This window comes from Acinonyx jubatus, chromosome B3 (genome assembly GCF_027475565.1).
Source record: "Acinonyx jubatus isolate Ajub_Pintada_27869175 chromosome B3, VMU_Ajub_asm_v1.0, whole genome shotgun sequence".
Classification (NCBI taxonomy): domain Eukaryota; kingdom Metazoa; phylum Chordata; class Mammalia; order Carnivora; family Felidae; genus Acinonyx; species Acinonyx jubatus.
The window spans coordinates 70,651,962-70,671,861 of NC_069386.1; the positions used below are offsets into that span (position 1 = coordinate 70,651,962).

The following is a 19,900-nucleotide window of genomic DNA, read 5'->3' on the forward strand; positions in this document are numbered from 1 at the left end:
AGAGGGGAGGCCAGTGTCCAGGAGTGTTGTTTGCTAGAGGAGGTCATGTTCAAGGTATGGATCTGAGAAATAGGAAGAAGGTCAGATAGTGGAGGGCTGTGTTAGCCATGGTAAGGAGTTTAGATTTTATTTTAATTGTAAGGTAAATCCATTAGGGAATTTTAATCAGGAAATGCTATGACCTGGATTGTTTTATAAAGGTCACTGTGGGGGCGCCTGGGTGGCTCAGTCGGTTGAGCATCTGACTTCGGCTCAGGTCATGATCTTGCAGTCCGTGAATTCCGGCCCTGCGTCAGGCTCTGTGCTGACAGCTCAGAGCCTGGAGCCTGCTTGGAATTCTGGGTCTCCCTCTCTCTCTGCCCCTCCCCCACTCATGCTATGTCTCAGGCTACAGAGCAGAATATGGCCATACCAGAACTTGCAAGTTGACATAATAGTTCTAGCCATCCAAAGAGGCTAATTTAACTCTCTTGGTCCCATTTCCAACCACCTGAGAAAGAGAATCTGATTGGCCCAGTTTGGTCAGTTGTCTACCCCTAGTCCAATGAACAGTGACAATGGGTACTGGATCATAGAGTATAAACTGGTTACTGGAGGGTGAATCCCTATAAATGGAGTCAGGAGGCCGGGGTCAGAGGCTTATTTCTTAGAGAAAGCAATGATCATTGGCTTGCAGGATGAGCAGACACTTAAAAAAATGACCCTAAATGATATGCATCAATTCTATAATCAGAAAAATTGATTTCATTTTAAGTAAGTAACATCATGATTACTAAATGCTTAATCTTACTCTTTTTTTTTTTTTTTTAATATACTCCATACCCAACACGGGGCTTGAATTCACAACCTTGAGGTCAATAGTTGCATGCTCTACCAACTGAGCAAGCCAGGCACCCCAAAGTATTTTTTTCACTTTATTTTATTTTAAGTAATCTCTATTCCCAATGTGGGGCTTGAACTCACAACCCTGAGATCAAGAGCCACATGCTCTACTGACTGAGACAGCCAGGCACCACTTAGTCTTACTCTTTAGTAAAGAGTGGTCAACACCATCCCTGCAAAATGCTAGTGTGTCTTGTACCATCATGAAAATGTTGATAAATTCCTCCTACAACCTAAGTACAGCCTACAGAAGACATCCTAAAGTTGCATATAATTGACTGGACTTTTCCTTTATTTCAGTGTCCTGTGGGATCTCCTATATCTTGGGAACTGATATGACATCATATCTCCTGAGGACAATACATCAAAGGACCTAGTACAGACATAGACGGACACCTCTGATGGTACCAGCATCAAAAGGTAAATTCAGTGCCTGAAGATGGAAACCTTTTAGAGTTCAAACAATGTTCAGTCTGTCATTGTGGGCAGCTTGCTAGCTTTCATAGTGTCTGCTTTGCTCTTAACTCTTTTCCTCAATCTTCTTAAAATTTTATTCCGTAATTCTTATAATAAAAGTTTTACTGTGTGGATTTAGGAGGTAAAGCTAAATGCCACCACAACAAAAGCTGAGAACAAATGAATGGTTTCATTCCTCTATCCATGTAATTAGTCCTTCAGTCTCACTGAGCAGAGGTGGGCTACTTGAGGTGAAATAGCACAGCCCACAAGAGCTTCCACACACACCTTAAGATATTTTTGTTAACTTTGTTCCTACTCTCCCACCCCTCAATCTTAATCATAGCTACTATTGATTTTATTTTCACTTGATTTTACTTCTATAAAAAATTTTCAGGGGCACCTCAGTCAGTTAAGTGTCTGACTCTTGATTTCAGCTTAGGTCATGATCTTATGGTTGGTGTGGTTTGTGGGGTCAAGCCCCTCATTGGGCTCTACGCTGACAGCATGGAGCCTGCTTGGGATTTTTTGTCTCTCCCTCTCTCTACCCCTCCTCTACTCATGCTCTCACTGTCTTTCTCAAGATAAATAAATAAACATTAAAAAAAAAAAAGGGTGCCTGGGTGGCTCAGTTGGTTAAGTGTCTGACTCTTGGTTTCAGCTCAGGTCATGATCTCACGATTCGTGAGTTGAAGCCCCACATCAGTCTCTGCATTGACAACATGGCACCTGCTTGGGATTCACTCTTTTCCCATCTCTCTCTGCTCCTTCCCCACTCGTGCTGTCTCTGTCTCTCTCAAAAGAAAGAAAGACAGCTTAAAAAAAAAAAACCAAAAAATTTTTTCAAAGTTAGGGCGTTTTACCCACTGCCATGGGTGTATGCATGATGCAGTCACTTTGGATGAAAGCTTGGCATTATCTAGTAAAGTTGAACATAGGACTTTACTTCTGGATAAAAAATTTGCAGAAAATTTTGCATATGTGTACCAGGAGACCTATACCAGAATGTTCATAGCAGTGTTATTCATAAGACAAAAAAATGGAAACAACATGTATGTCCATAGTTCAGAAAATGAATATACATTGATATGCATTCATAAAATTAAATAACGAATGTATTTTTTATAATAAAATAAGTCTTTGGGTGCCTGGGTGGCTCAGTTGGTTGAGCGTCCAACTTCAGCTCAGGTCATGATCTTGCTCTTGGTGGGTTTGAGCCCCACGTCGGGCTCTGGGCTGATAGCTCAGAGCCTGGAGCCTGCTTCAGATTCTGTGTCTCCCTCTCTCTCTGCCCCTCCCCTGCTTACGCCCTGTCTCTCTCTAAAGAATAAATAAAGATATATATATGTACATCGTATGTATGTACACACACACGTGTGTGTGTGTATATATATGTATACATTGTACATATGTATGTATGAATGCACACATGCCTGTGCGCCTTGTGTATGTATATATATGTATATGTATAATAAAATATGTATAATATGTATATGTATAATAAAATACGTATATATGTATAATGTGTATACACATATGTATAACATATGTATAATGTATGTATAATATATATGCATAATATACATATATGTATAATAAAATAAGTCTCACTTTCTTTTTTTTCCTGTTTGTGCCACTTTTATTTTTTTTTCCAAATTTTTATTTATTTATTTATTTTAACTTTTTTTTTCTTTTCTTTTAATTTTTTTTTTTGCCTTGGAAATGGTTTTATTTTATTTTTTTTCAATATATGAAATTTATTGTCAAATTGATTTCCATACAACACCCAGTGCTCATCCCAAAAGGTGCCTCCTCAATACCCATCACCCACCCTCCCCTCCCTCCTACCCCCCATCAACCCTCATTTTGTTTTTTTTTAATTTACATCCAAATTAGCGTATAGTGCAACGATTTCAGGAGTAGATTCCTTAGTGCCCCTTACCCATTTATCCCATCCCCCCTCCCACAACCCCTCCAGTAACGCTCAGTTTGTTCTCCATATTTATTTTATTTATTTTTTAATATAATTTATTGTCAAATTGGCTAATATACAGTGTGCAAAGTGTGCTCTTGGTTTTTGGGGGTAGATTCTCGTGTTCATCGCTTATATAAAACACACAGTGCTCATCCCAACAAGTGCCCTCCTCAATGCCCGTCACCCATCTTCCCCTCTCCCCCATCCCCCATCCACCCTCAGTTTGTTCTCAGTATTTAAGAGTCTCTTATGGTTTGCCTCCTTCCCTCTCTGTTTGTAACTATTTTCCCCATTCCCTTCTCCCATTGTTTTGTTGTTTCTCAAGATCCACATATGAGTGAAAACATATGATCTCTCTCTTTATCTGACTGACTTATTTCACTTAGTATAATACCTTCCAGTTCTATCCATGTTGCTACAAATGGCATGATTTCATTCTTTCTCATTGCCAAGTAGTATTCCCTTGTATATATAAACCACATTCATCAGTTGATGGACATTTAGGCTCTTTCCATAATTTGTCTATTTGTGAAAGTGTTGCTGTAAACATTGGGGTACATGTGCCCCTATGCATCAGCACTCCTGTATCCTTTGGATAAATTCCTAATAGTGCTATTGCTGGGTTATAGGATAGCTCTATTTTTAATTTTTGGGGGAACCTCCACACTGTATTCCAGAGCAGCTGCACCAGTTTACATTCACACCAGCAACGCAAGAGGGTTCCCATTTCTCCACATCCTCACCAGCATCTATAGTCTCCTGATTTGTTCATTTTAGCCACTCTGACTGGCGTGAGGTGGTATCTCAGTGTGATTTTGATTTGTATTTCCCTGATCATGAGTGATGTTGAGCATCTTTTCATGTATATGTTGGCCAACTGGATGTCTTCTTTGGAAAAGTGTCTATTCATGTCTTTTGCCCATTTCTTCACTGGATTATTTGTTTTTCAGGCGTGGAGGTTGGTGAGTTCTTTATAGATTTTGGATTCTAGCCCTTTGTCTGATATGTCATTTGCAAATACCTTTTCCCATTCCATCAATTGCCTTTTAGTTTTGTTGATTGTTTCCTTTGCAGTTCAGAAACTTTGTATCTTGATGAGGTCCCAATAGTTCATTTTTGCTTTTAATTCTTTTGCCTTTGGAGATGTGTCAGGCAAGAAATTGCTGCAGCTGAGGTCAAAGAAGTTGTCACCTGCTTTCTCCTCTAGGGTTTTGATGGTATCCTGTCTCACATTTAGGTCTTTCATCCATTTTGAGTTTATTTTTGTGTATGATGTAAGAAAGTGGTCTAGTTTCATTGTTCTACATGTTGCTGTCCAGTTCTCCCAGCACAATTTGTTAAAGAGACTGTCTTTTTTCCATTGGATACTCTTTCCTGCTTTGTCAAAGATTACTTGGCCATAAATTTGTGGGTCTAATTCTATGTTTTCTATTCTATTCCATTGGTCTATGTGTCTGTTTTTGTGCCAATACCATGCTGTCTTGATGATTACAGCTTTGTAGTAGAGACAAAAGTCTGGGATTGTGATGCCTCCCACTTTCGTTTTCTTTTTCAACATTACTTTGGCTATTTGGGATCTTTTGTGGTTCCATACAAATTTTAGGATTGCTTGTTCTAGCTTTGAGAAGAATGCTGGTCCAATTTTGACTGGGATTGCATTGAATGTGTAGATCGCTTTGGGTAGTATTGACATTTTAACAATACTTATTCTTCAGATCCATGAGCATGGAATGTTTTTCCATTTCTTTGTATCTTCTTCAGTTTCTTTCATAAGTTTTCTATAGTTTTCAGCATACAGGTCTTTTACATCTTTGGTTAGGTTTATTCCTAGGTATTTTATGGTTCTTGGTGCAATTGTAAATGGGATCAATTTCTTGATTTCTTTTTCTGTTGCTTCATTATTGGTGTATAGAAATGCAACCAATTTCTGTACATTGATTTTGAACCCTGCGACTTTGCTGAATTCATGGATCAGTTCTAGCAGCCTGTTGGTGGAGTCTTTTGGGTTTTCCATCTAGAATATCATGTCATCCATGAAAAGTGAAAGTTTGACTTCTTCTTTGCCAATTTTGATGCCTTTTATTTCATTTTGTTGTCTGCTGATGCTAGGACTTCCAACACTATGTTAAACAACAGTGGTGACAGCGGACATCCCTGTCATGTTCCTGATCTGGGGGGGAAGCTCTCAGTTTTCCCCATTGAGGATGATATTAGCTGTGGGCTTTTCATATATGACTTTTATGATGTTTAGGTATGTTCCTTCTATCCTGACTTTCTTGAGGGTTTTTATTAAGAAAGGATGCTGTATTTTGCTAAATGCTTTTTCTGTGTCTACTGACAGGATCATATGGTTCTTATCCTTTCTTTTATTAATGTGATGTATCACACTGATTGATTTGTGAATACTGAACCAGCCCTGCAGCCCAGGAATGATTCCCACTTGATCATGGTGAATAATTCTTTTTATATGCTGTTGAATTTGATTTGCTAGTATCTTGTTGAGAATTTTTGCACCCATACTAATCAGGGATATTGGTCTGTAGTTCTCTTTTTTTTGCTGGGTCTCTGTCTGGTTTGGAAATCAAAGTAATGCTGGCTTCATAGAACGAGTCTGGACGTTTTCCTTCCCTTTCTATTTTTTTGGAACAGCTTGAGAAGGAAAGGTATTATCTACCAGACATTTATCTCTTTAAATGTCAGGTAGAATTCCCCAGGGAAGCCATCTGGTCCAGGACTCTTATTTGTTGGGAGATTTTTGATAACTGATTCAATTTCTTCTTCACTAGTTATGGGTCTGTTCAAATTTTCTATTTTTTACCATTTGAGTTTTGAAAGTGTGTGGGTGTTTAGGAATTTTTCCATTACTTCCAGGTTGTCCATTTTGTTGGCATATAATTTTTCATAGTATTCCCTGATAATTGCTTGTATTTCTGAGGGATTTGTTGTAATAATTCAATTTTCGTGATTTTATCTATTTGGGTCCTCTCTCTTTTCTTTTTGAGAAGCCTGGCTAGAGGTTTATCAATTTTGTTTATTTTTTCAAAAAACAGCTCTTAGTTTCATTGATCCGATCCACGGTTGTTGTTTTTTTTTTCTATATTGTTTATTCCTGCTCTGATCTTTATTATTTCTCTTCTTCTGCTGGTCTTGGGGTTTCTTTGTTGTTCTGCTTCTAGTTCCTTTAGGTGTGCTATTAGACTTTGGATTTGGGATTTTTCTTGTTTCTTGAAATAGGCCTGGGTTGCAATGTATTTTCCTCTTAGGACTGCCTTTGCTGCATCCCAAAGGGTTTGGACTGTTGTGTTTTCATTTTCATTTGTTTCCATGTATTTTTTAATTTCTTCTTTAATTGCCTGGTTGACCCATTCATTCTTTAGTAGGATGTTCTTTAACCTCCATGCATTTGGAGGTTTTCCAAATTTTTTCCTGTGGTTGATTTCAAGTTTCATTGCACTGTGATCTGAAAATGTGCATGGCATAATCTCAATTCTTTTATATTTATTGAGGGCTTTTTTGTGACCCAGTATGTGATATATCTTGGAGAATGTTCCATGTGCACTCGAGAAGAATGTGTATTCTGCTGCTTTAGGATGAAAAGCTCTTAATATATCTATCAAGTCCATCTGGTCCAGTGTATCATTCAGGGCCATTGTTTCCTTATTGATTTTCTGTGTAGATTATCTATTGTTGTAAATGGAGTATTAAAGTCTCCGGCAATTACCACATTCTTACTAATAAGAATACTTATGTGTGTGATTAATTGTTTTATATATTTGGGTGCCACCGAATTGGGTGCATAAACATTTATAATTATTAGCTCTTCTTGAAAGATAGACTCCATAATTATGCTCTAATGCCTTTCTTCATCTCTTGTTACAGACTTTAGTTTAAAATCTAGTTTATCCAATATAAGTATGGCTACTCCAGCTTTCTTTTGACTTCCAGTAGCATGATAGATGGTTCTCCATTCCCTCACTTTCAATCTGAAGGTGTCCTCAGGTCTAAAATAGGCCTCTTGTAGACAGCAAATAGATGGGTCTTGTTTTTTGTCCATTCTGATACCCTGTGTCTTTTTATTGGAGCATTTAGTTCATTTACATTTCATGTTATTATTGAAAGATGTGGATTTAGAGTCATTGTGTTATCTGTAGGCTTCATGCTTGTAGTGATGTCTCTGGTCATTTGTGGTCTTTGCAACATTCCACCCCCAGAGCCCCCATTAGGATCTCTTGTACGGCTGGTTTAGTGGTGATGAACTCCTTCAGTTTTTGTCTGAGAAAATCTTTATCTCTCCTTCTATTCTGAATGACAGGCTTGTTGGATAAAAGATTCTTGGCTACATATTTTTCCTATTCAGCACATTGAATTTTTCCTGCCACTCCCTTCTGGCCTGCCAAGTTTCAGTAGATAGGTCTGCTTACCACCCTTATGTGTCTGTCCTTGTAGATTAAGTCCCATTTGTTCCTAGCTGCTTTCAGAATTCTCCCTTTATATTTGTATTTTACCAGTTTCACTATGATATGTCAAGCAGAAGCATGATTCCTATTATGTCTGAAGGGAGTTCTCTGTGCCTTGCAGATACCAATGTCTGTTTCCTTCCCCAGATTGGGGAAGTTCTCAGCTATGATTTGTTCAAGTACACCTTCTGCCCCTTTCTCTCCCTCTTCTTCTTCTGAAACTCCTAAGATATGGGTATTTTTACATTTCATTGAATCACTTAGTTCTCTGATTCTCCCCTCATGTTCTAGAATTTTTTTATCTCTCTTTTTCTCAGCTTCCTCTTTTTCCATAATTTTATCTTCTGTTTCACTTATTTTCTCTTGTTCCTCTTTAATCCTCACTGTCACCACCTCTAGTTTACTTTGCACCTCATTGACAACATTTTTAGATTCATCATGACTGGGGCACCTGGGTGGCTCAGTCGGTTGAGTGTCCGACTTCAGCTCAGGTCATGATCTCGCGGTCTGTGAGTTCGAGCCCCGCGTCGGGCTCTGTGGTGGCAGCTCAGAGCCTGGAGCCTGCTTTCGATTCTGTGTCTCCCTCTCTCTCTGCCCCTCCCCTGCTCATGCTGTCTCTGTCAAAAATAAATAAACATTAAAAAAATTTTTTTTTAAAATTCATCATGACTAATTTTTAGTTCCTTGATCTCTGTAGCAATAGATTCTCTGCTGTCTTCTACGATTTTTTCAAGCCCAGCAATTAATCTTATGACTATTATTCTAAATTCTTGTTCAGTTATATTGTTTATATCTGTTTTGAACAATTATTTAGCTATCATTTCTTCCTGGAATTTCTTTTGATGAGAATTCTTCCATTTTGTCATTTTGGCTAGTTTTCTGTCCCTTATGTGTTTTAAAAGCTTGTTATGTGTCCTGTACCTGCAAGCACTACTATATTAAAGAGGGGTCATACATTGTCTAAGGCCTGGCCTTTCACTAGGTGTTTATTGGAGTGTGTTACTTGCTCTGTGTCGTTGTGACTCTGGTTCCTTTATCTCCTTACTTGTAGTGTTGTTTCGGACCCTCCACCAGTTCGCTTTGACTTGCTGTTGAAGTAGCCCTGGAAAAGAAAACAAACAAACAAAAACAGAAAAAAACCCTAAAACACCAGCTACAGCAAAACAATGGGTAGGAGCATTGTTAATGGAAGAGGCCTTTTCCCATACAAAGAGACAAATGATAGGGGCAGGGAAAAAGAAAAGAAAAGAAAATTGATCCAGCAGAGAAACTATACAGCTTAATCCAGAGAGGGGGGCAGTGGGGAATTAAAGAAGGAGATATAGAACAGGTATAAAGAGAATAGATTAAATATGTCTGCTTAAACAAACCAACAACCAGAATAACCAGACTAGAGGAGGGAAGAAATAAGAAGGAGGAAAGAAAGGTAAAGAAAAATGTGTATATAATAAGAATTGTCCAAGAATTAAATCAGGAAATGTAAAACCGCTGGGTGCCTTGGAACTGGTAAAACCACTGGCCTGGAGGAGGGGCTGTCTGGTTGGTCATCATCAATCCTGCTCCAGTAGATTCGCAATTACCAGGCGTGGAGGGGCGTGGTTTGGTGTAAGCAGGACCGCCTCCACTGTGGGCCCACTGTCCATTCCTTGAGGCCCCACCTTGTTGGTGATGGGGAGGAAAATAGCGACACCCCAGTCTCTCCTCCACGGACCGGGTGTCCCAAGTCACTGTGTTAAAGCCGTCCTCCTAGTGCCAGGGGTGCAAATGAGGCAGTTTGTCTTGCTCCGCCCACTCCCGCACCTCCCTGGCGCTCGGCTGGGATTCCAACTTCAATGTCTTAAAGAGTCCTGCTCTGTGCGCCCTAGTTCTGGGGAAGTGCTGCGGAAATATGGCCTCTGGCTGGTGGCGCCGGCAGTCTTTGTACTTTGAACGGTTATATACCTTCTTCCTACAGCACTCCAAGGAGGGGATTGCTTTCCCCCACTGCGGACCACTCCTCTGGACTAGTTACTGAGCCCAGGGCTGGCTCCCTTCCTCCCCAGGTGTGCAAACGGGGCAGCCGGTGCCAGTTTGGAGAAAGCCCGGCAGTTAGAGATTGGATCTTTGTCCATCCTGGTCTGTGGTTCTTCACTTGTCCAGATACTGTCCTACACTTCCCCAGCCTGTCTTTCTCTTCCCTTTGTCTCTTCACAGAAGGGGATCCCTCCCACCCAAGCCTACGTTGCCCATTTTATCTTTCCCAATTCACAATCATGCATCTATGGCCCACCAGGCTGGCCCCGTGGCTCTAATTTCCTTTATAAAATTATAAAGATATGTAAGGCAGGCGTGCCTGGGTGGCTTAGTCAGTTAAGCATCCAACTCTTGATTTCAGCTCAGGTCATGATCTTACAGTCATGAGATTGAGCCCTGCATCTGCCAGTTTAGAGCCTGCTTGGGATTCTTTGTCTCTGTCCCTCCCTTGCCCATGTGCTTGCTCTTTCTGTCTCTCTCTCTCTCTCAAAATAAATATTAAAAAACATTAAATAAATAAACATTTATTATAAACATAAATAAACATTAAATAAACATTATAAACATAAATAAACATTAAAAAATTAATTAATTAAAAAAAGAAATATACAGCAGTTACTAGTGATATAGCCTTCATGATAATAGTCACCACTGGGGGAAGAAGGGAATAGGATGTGTGGGAACTTACAGAGGGTTCTTAGTGTATTAGTAATGTTCTGTTTCTTCAGCTAGTATGTATGTGTACACTTCATTATTCTTCAAACTATTTATTTCCTCATTTATATATGTGAGATGTATATATTAACATTTTTATAATCATACATATATAATGTATGTTGTATGTATTACACATAACAGTTTTATTGGGATATAATTTACATGCCATAAAATTCACTCTTTCAAATTGTACAATTCAGTAATTTTTACTATATTGATAGTTTTGAATTCATACCCACTAATTTTAGAACATTTAATTACCCCAAAAAGAAACCCTTTATTGGGGCACCTGGGTGGCTCAGGCAGTTATGTCAGACTCTTGGTTTCAGCTCAGATCATGGTCTCACAGTTCATGAATTCAAGCCCCACTTCAGGCTTTGCACTAACAGCACAGAGCCTGCTTGGAATTCTCTCTCTCCCTCTCTCCCTGCTCCTCCCCTGTGTGCTTGTGTACTCTCTCTCTTTCTCAAAATAAACTTAAAAAAAAAAGAAGCCCTGTCCCCATGTCCCCATAGCCTGCCTCTCATAATCACTCATCTGCTTTCAGTCTCTATCCATTTGCCTGGTCTGGACATTTTGTGTAGAAGGAATCATATAATATATTTTTTGTGTGTCTGGCTTCTTTCACTTAGCATAATGTTTCCAAAGTTCATCCATGTTATAGCATTTATCAATACCTCCATTCCTTTTTATTGCATAATAATATTTCATTTTATGGGCATACCACATTTGTTTATATATTCATAGGTTGATGGACATTTGGATTATTTTCACTTGGGGGCTGTTATGAATAATGCTGCTATGAACATTTGTGTACAAATTTTTGGGTGGACATGTTTTCATTTTTCTTATATACCCAGAAGTGGAATTGCTAGGTCATATGATAGCTCTATGTTTAACGTTTTGAAGAATTGCCAAACTATTTTTAAAGCAGTTGTACCCTTTTATGTTCCTACCAACAATGTATGAAAGTTCCAATTTTTTCATATCCTCACTTGTTATTGAAGTTATCTCGTGTGTGTGTGTGTGTGTGTGTGTGTGTGTGTGTGTGTGTGTTTTAATGCTTATTTATTGATTTTGAGAGAGATAGAGACAGTGCAAGTAGGGGAGGGAGAGAATCCCAAGCAGGCTCCACACTGTCAGCACAGAGCCTGATGCAGGGCTTGATCTCAGGGACTGCAATATCATGACCTGAGCCCAAACCAAGAATCGGACACTTAGCCAACTGAGCCATCCAGGCACCCCTCTTAGGTTGTTTTTAAAAATTTATTCTTTTGTGGTTTTGATTTGTACTTCCCTAATGAATAATCACACTGAACATCTTTCATGTATTTATCATTCACTTGTTTAGCTTCTTTGGAAGAATGTCTCCTTAGATCCTTTATCCAATTTTTTAATGTTTGTTTATTTTTGAGAGAGAGAGAGAGAGAAAGAGAAAGAACAAACAAGCTGGCAGGGGTGGTGGGGGGCAGAGAGAGAGAGGGACACACAGAATCCAAAGCAGGCTCCAGGCTCTGAGCTATCAGCACAGTGCCTGATGCAGGGCTTGAATTTGTGAACCTTGAGATCATGACATGAGCTGAAGTTAGATGCTCAACTGACTGAGCCCCCAGGCATCCCGATCCTTTGTCCATTTTAAAGTTGAGTTATATGTCTTTATATTGTTGGTTATAAGAGTTCTTTATGTATTTTGGATACTAATCTCTTACCAGATATGTGATCTGCAACTCTTTTTCCCATTCTGTAGGTTTCTTAACAGTGTCCTCCAAATCATGAAAGTTAATTTTGATGAAGTCCAGTTTATCTACTTTTTCACTTGTCACTTGTGCTTTTGGTTTCAGGTCTAACTTCATAGTGATATTTAACACTGCCTAATCCAAGGTCACAGAGATTGACTTCTATGTTTTCTTGTAAGGATTTTATAGTTTTAGCTCTTACATTTAGGTCTGTATTTCATTTTGAGTTAACTTCTTATATGGTGTGAGATAAGGATCCAAATTCATTCTTTTGCATGTGTCTCTCTAGTTGTCCAGCACCATTTCTGGGGAAAAAAACAATTCTTTCCCCATTGAATTTTCTGGGCACACTTGTTGGAAAGCAATTAACTGTAAATATGAGTTTACTTCTGGACTCTCAGTTTTATTCCATTAATATACATATGTATCCTATGTCAGTATTGTGCTGTCTTTTTTTTTTTTTTAATGTTTGTTTATTTTGAGAGAGTGACAGAGTGCAAATGGGGAAGGGGCAGAGAGAGAGGGAGACAGAGAATTCAAAGCAGGCTCCAGGCTCTGAGCTGTCAGCACAGAGTCCAATGCAGGGCTTGAATTCACGAACCATGAGATCACGACCTGAGCCTAAGTCAGATGCTTAACTGACTGAGCCACCCAGGTGCCCCTGTGCTGTCTTGATTCTTATAGCTTTGTAGTAAGTTTTGAAATCAGGATGTGTGAATCCTACAACTTTGTTCTTTTTCAAGGTTATTTTAGCTATTCTGTATTCCTTGAATTTCCATATGAACTTTAGGATCAGCTCATCAATGTCTGGGGGGAAAAAAACCAACTGGGATTTTGATAGGGACTGCATTAATTTGTACATGAATTGTGGAAATATTGCCATCTTATCAATATTAGGTCTTTAAATCCATGAACATGGGATGTCTTCCTAATTATTTAAACATTTTTAATTCCTTTAAATGATGTTTTATATATTTCAGTGTTCAAATTTTATACCTCTTTGTTACATTTATTCCCATTTATTTTTTATGCTATTGTAAATTGATTTGTTATCTTAATTTAGTCTTCAGATTGTTTAGTAGATAGGAATATCATTAATCTTGTGCATTGATCCTACACCTGAAAACTTTACTCACCTCATATATTACTTCTAGTAGTTTTTTTTTTTTAAGTTTATTTATTTTGAGAGACACAGAGAGACAGAGAGAGTGCACATATGAGCAGAGGAGGGGCAGAGAGCGAGGAAGGGAAAGAGAGAGAGAATTCCAAGCAGGCTCCACACTGTGAGTTCAGAGCCCAAGGCAGGGCTCAATCTCACAAACTGTGAGATCATGACCTGAGCCAAAATCCAGAATTGGAGGCTTATTCAACTGAGCCACCCAGGTGCCCATCTAATAACTTTTTTTTTTTTTAGTGGATTCATTAGGATTTTCTATATACATCATCATGTTATCTGTTAATACAGATAGTTTTACTTTGTCTTTTCTAATTTGGGTGTATTTTCTTTTTCATGCCTAATTTCCATGGATAGAACCTCCAGTAAAATGTTAAATATAAGTGGCAAGAATGGACATCCTTGTCATATTCCTGATCTCAGTGGGAGAGCTTTAGATCTGTTAAGCATGATTTTAGCCCTGAGTCTTTTGTAGATGGCCCTTATCAGGTTGAGGAAGTTTCTTTCTATTAGTAGTTGATTGAATGTTTTTATCATGAAAGGATGTTGGATTTGTCAATTTTTTTTCTGTGACCATTGATATGATGTCGTTTTGTCTTTTAGTATATTAATATGGCATATTACATTGATTTTTCATATTTTAAACCAAGCTGTATTCCTGGGATAAATTCCTTTTGGTATGATTAACAGCCATTTTTTGTTTTTTAATGTTTTATTTATTTTTTAAAGAGAGAGAGCACAAGTCGGGGAGGGGCTGGGAGAGGGGTGAACAGAGCATCTGAATTGGGCTCCATGCTGACAGCAATGAGCCCGATGTGGGACTCAAACTCAGACACCATGAGATCATGACCTGAGCCACATGTTTAACTGACTGAGCAACCCAGGTGCCTCTGGTTAAAAGCCTTTTTATGTGTTGCTTGATTCAGTTTGATATTTTTTTGTTGAGGATTTTGTGTCTGTGGTTATAAGAGATACTGATCTATGTTTTCTTTCTTGTGATGTCTTTGGTTTCGAACTCATGTAATAAGTTGGGAAGTGTTGCTTGTTCTATTTTTTGGAAGGCTTTGTGAAGGATTGATGTTAACTCTTCTTTAAATATTTGGTAGAATTCATCAGTGAAGTCATGTGGGCTTGAGATTTTCTTGGTGGAATGTTTTTTATTAAAAATTCAGTCTCATATGTCTGTTCAGGTTTTCTGTTTCCTCTTGAGTCAATTTTAGTAATTTGTGTCTTTCTAGGAAACTGTCCTCTGCGCCTGTGTTATCTAATTTGATGACATACAATTGTTTGTAGTATTCCCATATAGTTCTTTTTATTCTTTAAGTTGTTATGATGTCACTTTGTTCATTCCTGATTTTAGCAATTTGAGTCTTCTCTGTTTAATCTTGGTCAGTCTAGCTAAAGTTTTGTTAACTTTGTTTATCTCTCCAAGAACCAATATTTGTTTTATTAATTTTCACTATTTTTCTGCTTCTTGTTTGATTTATTCTTGCTCTACTCTTTGTTTTTTCCTTCCTTCTGCTTGCTTTGGGTTTAGCTTCTTCTTTTTCTAATTTCTCAAGGTTTGATTTGAGATCTTCTTTTTGAATGCAGACATTTACAGCTATAAATTTCCCCATTAGCTCTGTGTTTAATTACATCCAATAAATTTTGGGTTGTGTTTTCATTTGTGTAAGACATTAGCAATAAAACATGTTCAATTAAAAAAAAAAAAAGGAGGACCTAGTCAAGCCAGGAGGTAACAAAGCTACATAATGTCTAGAGCTTGTTCAGTTACTGATGCTAAATGGATCATAATATTTTAATAAGGGAAAAATCTATTTGTTCATAATGCTCTTTAGCAGTGCACAACTGGGGATTTTGTGCTTCTCAAACCTTTAACTATTCCATGAACTGAAATGCGAACTGACTGAGATAATTTTCAAAGTCAGAAAAGTCATAGTATTAGTGACTGAAAACCCTGTGCAGGAATTAACCACCTAGAGAGTCTGGTCAATTTTGAGGCCATCCACATGACCAAAGAGCCAAAATAACTTAATGTTTATTCAGAAGAAGGTGCCAGAATGAAGGATTTACATAATGATTTTGTGGAAAAAGAAACTTTTATAGGTTTTATTACAAACTGTGTCCAATTTTATTCCTGTTATTTATGTAATAGTTAAAAGTAAAAGAAGTAAAGTGCTTGTTATAAATGCAGATGTTCATAAAGGCTTATGGTCATGTTAAAAATTGTCTTCCTTGGGGGCTCCTGGGTGGCTCAGTGAATTAAGTGTCCTACTCTTGTTTTCAGCTCAGGTCATGATCCCAGTGTCATGGGATTGAGCTCCACATTGGGCTCTGTGCTGACAGTGTAGAGCCTGCTTGGGATTCTCTCTCTCCCTCTCTTCCCCTCTCTTGCTCACACACTCTCTCTCTCAAAACAAATAAACATTAAAAACTTTTTTTTTCTTCCTAGTGACCATACTTTCTTTCCTATTAAGCTAAGTGGCCTAGCAATCAGCTGCATTATTTTGTAAGTTCATTGGTTTGGAAGTTATATCTATTTTATTCCCCCCATTCTAAGCAATATTGAATTTATTTTAGATAATTTGGGAGAAAAGAAACTTTTTAAAAAAATTTTTAATGTTTATTTCTGAGAGAGAGAGAGAGAGAGAGCGTGCACAAGCAGGGGAGGGGTAGAGCGAGAAAGGAGACACAGAATCCAAAGCAGGCCCAAGGCTCTGAGCTGTCAGAACAGAGCCCAACATGGGTCTTGAACTCACAAACCGTGAGATCATAACCTGAGCTAAAGTCGGACACTCAACTGACTGAGCCACCCAGGTGCCCTGAGAAACTTTTTAATTGAAGTATAGTTGACACACAATGTCACATTAGTTTTAGGTGTACAGCATAGTGATTCATGATCTCTTTACTTACACTATCTATGCTCATTACAAGTGTAGCTACCATCTGTCACTATTCAACACCATTGACTGTATTCCCTATGTTGTACCTTTCATCCCTGTGACTTATTCATTCCATAACTCCCACTCTCCTTCCTCCATTTTGCCCATCCTTCTACCCCTTCCACTCTGGCAACCACCAGTTGGTTCTCTGTATTTATGGGTTTGTTACTGCTTTTTTTTTTTTTTTGATTGCACATATAAGTAAAATCATATTGTATTTGTCTTTACCTGACTTATGTCATTAATAATACCTTCTAGGCCCATCCAAGTTGTTACAAATGGCAAGATCTTATTTTTATGGCTGAGTAATATTCCAACGTATATATCATATCTTTTTTTTTTAAATGTTTATTTCTTTTTGAGAGAGAGACGGAGACAACGACAGAGCACAAGACAGGGAGGGGCAGAGAGAGAAAGAGACACAGAATCCAAAGAGGCTCCGGGCTCTGAGCTATCAGCACAGAGCCCCGACGTGGGGCCTGAACTCATGAACCACAAGATCATGACCTGAGCTGAAGTTGGACAATCAACTGACTGAGCCACCCAGGCACCCCTATATACATACCACATCTCCTTTATCCATTCATCTATCTTGGGTTTCTTTATTATTATTATTTTTAATTTTAGAGCTAGGAAAAGGGGCAGAGGGAGAGAGAGAAAGAATCCTCGGTGTGCTCCATGCTCAGCACAGAGCCCAATGTGGGGCTCAATTCCATGACCCTGGGATCATGACCTGAGCCAAAATCAAGAGTTGGACACTTAACCGACTGAGCTACCCAGGCTCCCTGAGGCTCCCTGCATTGTTCCCATATCTTGGCTATTCTAAATAATGCTGAAGTAAACATAAGAAGTGCATATATCTTTTAAAACTAGTGTTTTTGTTTTTTTATGGTAAATATCCAGTAGCTGAATTACTGGATCATATGGTAATTCTATTTTTAATTTTTTGAGATAACTCCATACTGTTTTCCACAGTGTCTACATCAATTTGTGTTCCCACCAACGTTGCATGAGGGTTCCTTTTTCTCCACATCCACACCAACACTTGATATTTCTTGTCTTTTTGATAGTAGCCATTCTGACAGATATAAGGTGATATATCTCATTGTGGTTTTAATTTGCATTTCCCTGATTATTAGTGATGTTGAATATCTTTTCATGTCACCCAGATCTTAGTTTTTGGTTTGTTTGTTTGTTTGTTTTTAAGTAATCTCTACACCCAATGTGGGGCTTGAACTCAAGACCCAGAATCAAGAGTCACATGTTCTACCAACTGAGACAGCCAAGTCCCCCTGATAGGTTTTTTTGTGGGTTTGTCTTTTTTTTTTTTTAAGTTGGCTCCATGCCGAACATTGGGCCTGAACTCACACCCTGAGATCAAGAAGTGCTCCCATGAAGATATTTTATTTTTTTTAATTTCTAAAAAATGTTTTTATTTATTTATTTATTTTTATTTTAAAAATTTTTAACGTTTATTTTTTTATTTTTATTTATTTATTTAATAAATTATGTTTTATTTATTTTTGAGACAGAGAGAGACAGAGCATGAGCAGGGGAGGGGCAGAGACAGAGGGAGACACAGAATCGGAAGCAGGCTCCAGGCTCCGAGCTGTTAGCACAGAGCCCGACACGAGGCTCGAACTCACAGACTGTGAGATCATGACCTGAGCGGAAGTCGGACGCTTAACCGACTGAGCCACCCAGGCGCCCCTAACATTTATTTATTTTTGAGACAGAGAGAGACAGAGCATGAATGGGGGAGGGGCAGAGAGAGAGGGAGACACAGAATCGGAAGCAGGCTCCAGGCTCTGAGCCATCAGCCCAGAGCCTGATGAGGGGCTTGAACTCACGGACCATGAGATCATTACCTGAGCTGAAGTCTGACGCTTAACCGACTGAGCCATCCAGGCGCCCCAAAAATGTTTTTATTTATTTTTGAGACAGACAGAGCATGAGCAGGGGAGGAGCAGAGAGAGAGGGAGACACAGAATCCAAAGCAGGCTCCAGGCTCCGAGCTGTCAACACAGAGCCTGATGCGGGGCTCGAACTCAGACTGTGATAACATGACCTGAGCTGAAGTCAGACACTTAACCGACTGAACCACCCAGGTGCCCCCCATGAAGATATTTTAAAAGGACACCAGAACCAGCTGGAAGCGCTCACACTGGCTGAATCTGGGACAGTTTGAGCGTGAAGATGAATAATGATAGGGATGCCTGGGTGGCTCAGTCAGTTAAGTCTCCAGCTCTTGATTTTGGCTCAGGTCATGATCTCATAGTCATGAGATCAAGCTCCGCACTGGGCTCCACACGCTGGGCATAAAGCCTCCTTGGGATTCTCTCTCTCTCTCTCTCTCTCTCTCTTTCTCTGTCCCTCCCCTGCTTGTATGCTCTCTCTCTAAAAAGAAATAAAAATTAGAGGTGCCTGGGTGGCTCAGTTGGTTGACCATCCTACTTCAGTTCAGGTCATGATCTCATGGTTCGTGAATGCAAACCCCGTGCCGGGCTCTGTGCTGACAGCTCAGACTCTGGAGCCTGCTTCAGATTCTGTGTCTCCCTCTTTCTCTGCCCCTCTCCTGCTCATGCTCTGTCTCTCTCAAAAATAAATAAACATTAAAAATAATTTTTAATAAAAAAATAATAAATTTGGGGGAAAAGTGTATGGTATCAATGGATTATAACCCATTGACTAAAATAGGAATCCATGAAAGTGTATAAATATGTTATAATTGTATAACATGAGATTGTATAACATGTATAATCCATGAGGTTATATAAATATGTATATAAATATGTTAAGTAATAAACAAATTTATTGAAGAGAGATCTTTCCCTTACAGTACAATTCCAACTAATAAATGTAGGAGTAATGGAATGAGAATTATTCTATGGCTATGTCCTTGTTTTTAGGAAATATACAATAACATGTTAAAAGTAATGGGACAGAGGTGTCTGGGTGGCTCAGTTGATTAAGTGTCCCACTCTTGGTTTTGGCTCAGGTCATGATCTTACAATTTAGTAGTTAAAGGCTTGCATTGGGCTCTGTACTAACAGCATGGAGCCTGCTTGGGATTCTGTCTTCCCCCTCTCTCTGCCCCTCCCCTGCTCACACTGTCTCTGTCTCTGTCAAAAATAAATAAACTTAAAAAAAAAAAGTAATGGACATGATGTGTACAACTTACTTTCAAGTGGTTCCAAGAAATAATAAAGAAATATATAATATTATATACTGTGAGATATGCATATTTGGAGAACAATTTGGCAGATTTTTAAAAAGTTAAATATACACCTATCTTATGACCCAGCTATTTCATTCCTACATATTTTCCCAAGAGAAATTAAAAAATGTCTATATAAAGGCTTATAGATATATTTTCATAGCTGCTCTATTTGTAATAGCCAAAACCTGGAAATAATTCAAATGTCCACCAAATGGATAAATTATGGTGTATCTGTACAGTGAAATACTACCAGCAACCAAAAGGAACTATTGATATAAGAAACACCATGAATGAATCTCAAAATAATTATACTGAGTGAAAAAGG

General features: G+C 38.6%; 1 protein-coding gene across 1 annotated transcript in view; it reads left to right on the forward strand.

Moving 5' to 3' along the window:
* Nucleotides 1–1,268: 1,268 nt before the first annotated feature.
* Nucleotides 1,269–19,900, forward strand: part of RPGRIP1 (RPGR interacting protein 1) — an 82,722-nt gene continuing 64,090 nt past the window's right edge. The window contains 1 exon segment of the mRNA XM_053224261.1: nucleotides 1,269–1,302. Within this exon segment, the coding sequence (XP_053080236.1) occupies nucleotides 1,284–1,302 (19 nt within the window). The 5' untranslated portion in view covers nucleotides 1,269–1,283.